The 9,906-nt window shown below is 29.4% G+C and overlaps 1 protein-coding gene across 1 annotated transcript; it reads left to right on the forward strand.

Moving 5' to 3' along the window:
• Window positions 1-1,483: 1,483 nt before the first annotated feature.
• On the forward strand, window positions 1,484-6,057 carry LOC149884857 (uncharacterized). Its single transcript, XM_090096570.1, has 2 exons — window positions 1,484-5,457; window positions 5,671-6,057. Exon 1 carries the CDS (start codon window positions 3,485-3,487, stop codon window positions 4,283-4,285), a length of 801 nt encoding a protein of 266 aa, XP_089952696.1. The 5' UTR covers window positions 1,484-3,484; the 3' UTR covers window positions 4,286-5,457; window positions 5,671-6,057.
• The last annotated feature ends 3,849 nt before the right edge of the window (window positions 6,058-9,906 follow it).

Below are 9,906 nucleotides of genomic sequence, written 5' to 3' on the forward strand. Positions count from 1 at the left end.
AATGAAAAGAAATTGAGATCATTTGCTTGACTACCTTAGTACATGTATAACTTGAGATAAAATAAATAATACAAAAATCAAATTGTTTTGTAGCTACCTAGAGCACAATGGTTTCATGTCTAGGGAATTACTCCATCTATTATATTGCTGTAGACATCCAGTTTATGAATATTATAGAATTTTCTATTTTTATGTTTAACAACAGAAATATATACAGTAAAGAATAAATAACTTATACATAAAATGAATGTAAATACAATAAAGAAAAAAATAATTTGTCACAGTTTTAAAGAATTTAGCAAAGTCAATTTATGGCAAACCGCAAGAATAACTAAGTATTTAATATTAACATAAAATGATTTACCAGCTATATATAAACTAATTTTTATTTGACAAAAACAAATGGGTTATTATGAGCTTATTATGACAATTGAAATAGTATATGAAATATGAAAAGCGAAAACATGAAATATCTGACCGCATTTTGCAAGATAATTATAAATTTGAATAACTTTTTAAAAGGTTATGCTTTATCAAATGAATTATAAAAAAGTCTATAAGAAAATACACCTACTAAAAAAATAATGCATTAAGGAATATAAATTATGGAGCTTATAAAGTAGCCGAGGCAAAAAATGGCGACATGTCGGAAAAAATACTAAAAAAATACACAAAATTAAGGCTGGTGAATGAAGGACCAAAGAGTTGAATGAAACCAGATCTTAATAACAAATTTAATTTAAGCTTTTTTATACTTCGCTATACTTTTTTTAGTCATTTTAACATTATCCATACAGATCTATTTTATCATTGACAGACTTTGTTTACACGAAAAAAGTTCCCAAATTTACAAATATTTATCTTGAAAAAATGATGAAAATCTGTTCGTGCCGACAACTAATTTCCTTTACCTTGGTGTAATTTGTTTAGTAATTTGTCAACGCGTGAAGTAGTTACTTTATCCTGAAGTACAGTCTTATTAAACAAATGCTATAAAAGTTTAAACTAATACCACGTGATCAGAGGTTCTGTTTTTAAACTGTGGGCAGCCATTTTAATAGATTTTTTTGTTGACTGGTGAAAATTTAGAGTTAGGGCCTCTTTATATGGAAAGCGGGCTGGCTCGGCAAACGAGCCAGCCCGTTTACCGAGATCTCGACGTTGTCCTTATTTCAACTTAATTTTATTTTGCGTTTATATGAATAAACAAACCGGGCCAGCTCGTTTATTCATATAAACGCAAAATTTTTCGAAGCCAGTTTTGGCCTCTCAAGAAGGCGGCGGATACAACGAACGGCTATATGAAAATTAAGAAACTAATGATAATCAAATTTTATATCTTAAGCTCAAATATTGATAAGTTTCAAATAAAAATCTATTTTTTTGTTTAGCATAAGATTTTTTTCATAAAAATAACGAAATATTACATAATTACATAAACTTCAAGTATAAATATTTTTTTATTTAACAAAACATATTCTTACAATAGCTTGTTGTATGTTAACTTTCTGCTTTTCGTTTTTTAGAATAAATATGAGCCCATAATTATGAAAGTGGTCTAAGTCATATTTCTTATTTCGAGATATTTAATGATTCGCATTTGAATAAATTAAAAATTCCGTATAACGTTGTAATTACAACTACTTTTTAAAGGTTCATTTTTGACGATATCGTAAAAATTACATTGAATATATTTAGTTTAAAATCATGTCGTGTGAAATAAGTGATAAATTCATTTTTTTTTTAATTTTGACTTAGACCACTTTCATAATTATGGGCACATATGATAAAATACAGATTCTCAGTCAAACTAAGTAGGAGTTTTAATTTTAGTTTGTTTCAATTTAGTTTGTTTAATAGTAGTGAAGAAAAGTATTTGTTTACTTGTGCAGAAATCTCAAATTTAAAATAATTAGCATTTGCAATATAACTTACGTACCTTTTAGTTCTTAACTACCCAATGCTTGTGCTAGAAGCAGGGGCCTGTACAGGAATTTTTTTGGATAAGTCGCAATTTTAACCCCTTCCCAAAAATGTTAAATTTTAGCATCCCCCCCCCCCCCTTCCTCATTGAGAAACGCATATATGAGGTAAGACGGCTTAGTGTATGTACAAACGTAAGTCCGAATTTAATTTTTAGTGTTTAAAACCCTTACTTTCTTTTTATATTGTTCAAAATGCAAGTAATTAAAAAGATACACAGCTTTGTATAAAACAATTGGGGATGTCCATTGATATATTTTAATATATGCTTGTTGTTAACTGTAGTCTTCTCCTCCTGATGATAAATATCAAAAGAATTTGACTAAAACTTTACTAAGGGTGTAATTGAAATGGAAGTCCGGAATTTGTTCTCTAAGAAATAATAACTTTTATTTTTTTTAAATTAACAAAAGAAAATATTTAAAAAATGAAGTACCTTATAACTTAATAAAAAAAGGTATGTCCATTCAAGTTTTTTATTAATTTGTTTAAGTCAAAAATTAAAACAACCTCCGTTTAATATATAAATCGTTTTTTAATAAACTTTAGACCGTTCTCGATTTGAAAAGCGCTATAATAAAATACCAAATCGTAAATCTAACTGTTATCCCAGATTAATAACTTCTTACCATCCCACAGTGGGCCAGAAGGTGGACAAAATGGGAAAAATTTTAGTTGTCTAATCTTGAAAACTTATTTAATTTTAGTATCTATATATATTAGGAGAAATTTATTGATAACTTATTTATATTAAATCCCTTAGTTACCAGGACTCTAAGCATTTGAATATTGAAATTAAAAAAAAAAAAAAAAATTTTAAATAAGTAATTAACGGTGATATCAACGTTGTGTTATATTTCAATTACATCTACGTTTTTGAAAAAAAAAATTAGAAAAACCAAATGTGTGAAATAAATTTGTCATAGCATGTTATCTCAGTCATACTTTGAAAATCACAGATTAAAAAAAAAAATTCCTTAAGAAATTTGTTTTTTGCCGCACTATAACTAATAATTACCACAATTTGCCATGTGCTATCTTATATTTATTTGATCTATATGATGCTTCAATTGAGTTTTAATTGATTGCTCGACCCCTTAAATCCCCGTTCAGATTTTATATATGTTTTAACTTGGTTGCTATGGTACTAAATTTTGCATGGCAACAACTCATTTTTACATTAACGTTGTTTTAACAGTATTTTACATGCGCTAAGTACACAATATTGGGGGTATGTATTAAAATGAGATTCACAATTCTTATGAGATTATTTTTTTTGGTTAGTAAGGATACCTTACTTTGCATAGCATAGCAACAACATATTTTCGGTAGTTGTTAGTAATTTAATTACTAACACTGACAGTAATTTAATTACTTTTAATTTTAATTACTAGCACTTGTAGTAACTTAATTAATAACAAGTATCAGTAGTCCGGACGGCATATATATTATAACATTAAACTTTTAAATACAAAATACTTGTTACAATAATAATTTAGTTATGGTTTTATTAAACTTAGACATTCATAATTTTCTCCTAAAAAACAATCTTAGTATTTCAAAACAATATATTTCTGAAGATATATTAAAATTTATTCAGCCAAAATTTGCTGATTTTAAAGACGTTGATTTTAGACACGCTGTTCAACGATTTGTTTACTTGTATAAAAAAAAGTGGAAATCTGCAAACTATACTGTCAAAAATTTTGAAAAGAAGTTTGTGAGCTGGCTTAATGAATATTTAATTGTCAGAAAAAAAGACAATGAACCAACTGCAAGTAGACGTGGTCGAAAACCAGTTGCATTTGATAATTGTTCTAATAAAACTAAAAAACGGCGTGTATCTTGTTTAAGTGAATCTCATTCATCCAATGAATTATTTTTTGCTGCTAATAAAAAATTTAGAGATGAATCTATTATTATTGCTGCCAAGAACGTTTTAAATATTTCAAATACAGATAAAGCAACTAAATATTCAGCAAACGAAGCACTGGCTTTATTAATTGATGCAAGTCTGACAAAAGCTTCCTATCAATTGGTTAGAAGCGGAGCCTTGGAGAAAGAATATAACATTTACCCTGCTTACAATGATGTCAGAGATGCAAAATTGAAATGTTATCCTGCAAACATAACAGTGGAGGACTATTCAGCTTCAGTTCCTTTAAAAGATTTAATAATTTATACTTTGATAAGAATCTGTGCAGTTCGGGAACCTGTGCTAAGGCACTTGATATTGAACGACAAAGCAATAAAAACAATGACACTAACGTGTAAGGCTGGTTTTGATGGTGCTACTGGCTAAAGTATTTATAAACAAGTTTTATCAGAACCCGACATTAACAGAGATTTAAAGCGTGAAGAATCACTATTTATTACTTGTCTAGTACCATTAGTTTTGACTGGATTTAACAACAGCAACGAAAAGGTGCCTATTTGGAAAAATCAAAAGTCGTCCTCCACAGCCTATTGTAGACCCATAAGATTTGCATACAAAATGGAATCCAAGGAATCTGTGATTGAAGAAGATCAGTACATTAAAAGTGAGATAGAAAGCTTGGGAATGATTTTATTTGAGGTTTGTAGATCTTCTATTGAAGTAATTTGTATTATTGAACATACAATGATTGATGGGAAGGTTCAAACGATATTATTGTTTTATAATTTTTTGATGCAATTTAAAGTTGACAATGTTTTCTTGCACTATTTTTGCTTTTATTATTCCTAAAACATTATTTACCTAAATACTCAATTGTTATTCAATATAGGTGGGACAAAAATCCGATAAAATATTCAAATATCAATTTACCACTTTGTAACTAAGGAGAGTATCCGGAAACTAAGCAATATAAGTATCCATAGCAACTAAATTTAAAAAATTATCACTTTTGTAAGAAGTGTGATCTCATATTGGTACTCATGACAAATTTAGTGAATATAGCACTTATAAAATATCTGCAGATAACAAAAATAGGTTGTTGCTAAGTAAAAAAAGGTATCCATAGCAACGAAATAAAAAAATATTATCTTCATAAAAAGCGCAGACATCATATTAGTACTCATACTAATTTTAGTGAATATAGCTCTAATATTAAATTAGTTACAAATTTTGTCCAGTAAAAGTGAATTCTGGCCCACTGTGCATCCGTTCGAACAATTAACCTTGTATAGTTTGCTTAATTATTGCTTTAGTTTGCTATAATTATTCGCTCTGTTTGCTTTTATCTACCGAGGCATCATATTTATTCAAAATATTGAAGTTGTGAAAAAATATATAAAGATACATATTTTGGGTATGTCCAGCGACGTAGCAGACATCCCCTAGACACGCCCTGAGAAGGTTAGTAGCACAACTGCATGTTGCGTTATTGAAAATATAAAATTTGTCAAAATTGTAGGTAGACACCACTGCCGCTTACCATTCAGTTGTGTTATCAACCTTCTAGCACACTGTATTGGGTAACTAAGAACTAAAAGGTACATAAGTTATACATAAATATTAATTTAATCGTAAATTGCACATAAAAAAATTATATCGAATATTTTGAACTTTAGCATTTAAATTAACAATTTCTTTAATTGTCTAATTTTTTTAAAATCATTTCATTTCTATAAACTTTTTAAAAATTTGTTTCATTGTCTTGTTTTTCTTTCAAAACTGTTTAATTATTTTCTTTCATATTACAATAGTCTTATTAGATGTACATCGGTTCACCGCTAAGAGCTCTGATCGCCACCATCTTGGAAGGCCAATTTTTGCTTCAATATTTTTTCGAAAACAACAATAGAATACGCTATCTAGTTATATTTTGAGATCAGTGGTTTAAAATATACTAAATTATAGTAAGAGTAAAACACTTACTTTAAATGAGCTTTAACTCCACTGGTGCTACCTTGAGACAGCTTAATCACTTTTTTGCACTTATTGCACTCAGCAAATCCTGATTTTCTGCCAGAGCCAGAGATGTTATCCTCTTCTCTGTCTAGCTTGGTAAAATAATTCCAAAGAGACATTGTTTCTTGAAGATGGTTTGATTCGGTAGTGATTTTGGTATACTAATCAGATCACTGAAGAACTTTGAGGTTGTTAGTCTTTCTTGACTTTTGTTAAGCTTATATAGGAGACTAATTTAATTTTAGAGGGTAATTAATTATTTAACAACTATCTGACTTGATAAAAACAAAGTAATTTTTTACCATAATAATTACCGCTTATACAAACTTTTATCACAATTTACCGAAATTACCGATTTTTACCGCTTTTACGCAGTTTTACCGTATTTACGCAATTTTACCGTTTTTACGCATTTTTACGCATTTTACGCATTTTTACGCATTTTTACCGATTTTACGCATTTTTACGCAATTTTACCGTCTTCTGTTACAAGAAGCGTAAAAATGCGTAATACGCATTTTTACCGCATACGGTAAAAGTGCGTAATACGCATTTTTACCGCACTGCGGTAAAAATGCGTATTACGCGTTTTACCGCATTTTACCGCGTTTTACCGAAATTTTTTTACCGCCGGTGCGGTAACGCCGATGCTTAATATGAATAAACGAGCTGGCCCGGATAGCGATCCGGGCTAGTTCGTTTATTCATATAAACGCAAAATAACTTTAAGTTGAAATAAGGACGACGTCGAGATCTCGGCAAACGGGCTGGCTCGTTTACCGAGCCAGCCCGCTTTCCATATAAAGAGGCCCTTAGAAAAGAATTTTTTTAGAACATTTAGAGTCTGTTTAGCATGAAAAGGAATAACTGTAAGGACCATTTTGATGCATCAATATAATCTTCTATCTGACTTTGTGCTTGGGATTTTTTTTTAGATTTTGCCTTAAATTTTGACTAAGACTTAGATAGAGATTGGGTCTTCTTCATGGGAGAAAAGAACCCTCATCTTAGACCTAATAATTCTTTTTGTTTCTTCGCTTCCTCTTTATCAGCTTCCAGCATCTTGCAAAGGGCAGAAGTTTTAGCCTCCATCCAGCAAATTGTTTAGGATGCGGAGATCTCCAAAAAAGAATTTAAAAACAAAAGGTTAAACATGGGAAATTAAAGTTATTTACAGATGGCGCCTTAAATGGCATTTCCTATATGCAATATTTTACTGTAAAACGTGAATTACCCATAATTATAGTAAAATTTCAGTTTTACTGTTTATTTTGGTAATTTTAATTAAACAAACTAAATATTCTCTTAATATAATACTGTATTTCTACAAAACTTCAGTCTACAACTATTGGCCTTGCTTCTTTAACCAGAATATATAGCAAAACTATCACTTATTTACAGCGAAATCTCGTATTTACAGAGAAATCTCGTAATTACAGCGAAATCTCGTAATTACAGCGAATACTCGTATTTACAGCGAATACTCGTAATTACAGTTATAACTACATTTATATAACTACAAATATTTGTTTCTTAACAAAATGCGATGTATTATTTTAAAAACTTACTCTAAATGTCCTCTGATTTCATAGTGCTTCCATTCGTACATTTAAATGGTTTTCTGATGCCAGGACACAGAATACATTTGGCATCATAATTCTTCCTCTTTTCACTCTTAGTGTTAGCGTCCATTCAATAGAGTCCTCATCAAGTAGTGAAGTATTCCCAAATGAGTTGAACAACCATGCTGATTGATAGATTGATTGATTTATTAATTTTTAAATTAACTTATTAATTTACAAACTTTTTATTTTAAACTGGTATGGTATGGTTTTAGGGATGGCTTTTTTCACTTAATTTTTTATAAATTTAAGTTTTTATGAAACAGTAAATTACGCATTTACTTACAAACGTTGAAAGTAAATTTACATGTAAAAGTAGATTACACCAAAAAGTAATTTACTTTTGCACTTAATTATTTTTTTGATATTATACCACATAATTTTACCTCAAATGTAACTTACTTTTACACTTAAAAAAATTTATTTAAAAAAAAAATTATATTCCTTAATTTTAAAAAAACTTGCATTTTAAAATACATTATATGAAGGTAATACAATAAACGTAATTAAATGTAAATAAAATTTACTTAAAAAATTAGTTTTTCTAAGTAGATATGTTTTTTTATATAAGTTAAGTGAAACGACTATTAAAAGTAAATTATATAAAACTACTTTATATGACTTAAGTTTACATTTTAAAAAACTTTTAGTAACAATTAAAAGTAATCTATACTTAAAAAGTAAGTAAATTTACTTTTGGTCAACATTTTCTTTGAAGGATATTTTATGAGAGAGTGAAATGCAGTGAAACAAAACTTGAAGTGAAGCATTGTTAAATAAACTGCAGCTTTTACGGCTGTAGTTTATTTAACCAGGTTGGTTTATTTATTTAGTTTAAATAAGCTTTTACGGCTGTAGTTTATTTAACAATGCTTCACTGCAAGTTTTTTATCAACCAATTTTTTTTCGATGAAGTGTTTAATTGCTGAGGGAATTTGCAAAAACCTGGTTCCTGTTTTTACAGCTAATTCACTCTTTTTACAGATTACCATCGGAAATTTATTTAAATACCTCGTATTATAAGAAATACTTCATATTTACCGTGAAATCTCGTGATAAATCGTCGAATTACATCGTACCTCAAAAAACCTCTTGAGAATTTCGATGTTTTTATTTTTCCAAAGTTTCTGTAGAGTGTTCCCGTAGAGACGTGACTTTTGACGAAAATTGCCATTATGAGAGGATAAAAATGTAAACAAACTGTTTGCGGTATTCATTTTAAAAGTGATTTGTAATTATTTTAATTTGATTTCGGTATCAGCTTGGCTTAATAATCAACTTTCCATTTGTATAAACCTTTTTTTAATTTAAATTTTTGTTTTAATTTAAATTTTAATTTAAATTTTTGATCATCTTCCAAACCTTTGCCTAATATTCGTTTTTTGAACCAAAAAACGAATATTAGGCAAAGGTTTGGAAGATGACCCAAATGATTGCAGTACTTCTGCATTAGTTTGTTTTACCATTAAGAAACCTGTTAAAAATCTAACAAATCAAGAACTAAGTGTATATTTTCGTCCAGTCTGCTGTTAAAAACAAACAAATGGTTTATGAAGTAATTAGCAAATGCAAGAAACTGGCCCAAAAAGCACATCAGAGTACAATTGATTGGCAGGAAACCAAACTTGCATGTTCTGAAGAAGGAATAATTGCAAACAAATTAATCCAACCTGCTGCTGCAAGATGAAGCTCAAACTAAATGATGATGAAATCAATTTCTACCCTTGGGCCAGGTTTGAGACATGTTCAGGAAAACAGTGTCAATGCAATTCTCACAGAACCCATCCCAATACCTGAAGAATTTGAATTAATTGAGGCAATTGAACCTTTTTTTGCCAAGTGCAAACATAACAGTGAAATGTGGGCATCCGACACACAAACAACAATTGTTAAAATTCCACATGATGTTCTGTGAAAAAAGGACATTGGGATTCATTAGTTCTTAAAGCACTTTTGAAAAACTTCCAGTCAGAATTAGAAACTCGCCTACCAGAAAAAGGCATAAATTATAAATATTACAACTATGGAAATTTTTTTAACCAATCTAAAAGAGGTGTTGGTGTCAAACCTATCACAAAAGACACAGACAAATTGTTAGAAATGACAAATTTTTTGGTGGAAAATCATCCAACAACACTTGAATTCAGACAGTGGAAAATGGTGAAGAATTGGATAAAGCTGAGGTTGATGAACTGTTTGATATCATTCAGGAGCAAGTAATGTTGAAAACTTCACCATCGAAGCTGAAATGTCCCCCAATGGAAATTGAAATAATTAAATACATGGAATTGCCTGCACAAAGTTATAATGTGAATTCACTACAATGGTAGAAGCATGAAAAGGAATTTCAAGTGTTGTCAGCTGTTGCAAGAGACCATCTGTGTATACCAGTGACATCAGCTTCATCAG

This window comes from Hydra viridissima, unplaced genomic scaffold (genome assembly GCF_058129835.1).
Source record: "Hydra viridissima isolate aposymbiotic clone 2 unplaced genomic scaffold, HvirCarnegie_v1 scaffold_8, whole genome shotgun sequence".
In the NCBI taxonomy this organism is placed as follows: Eukaryota; Metazoa; Cnidaria; class Hydrozoa; order Anthoathecata; family Hydridae; genus Hydra; species Hydra viridissima.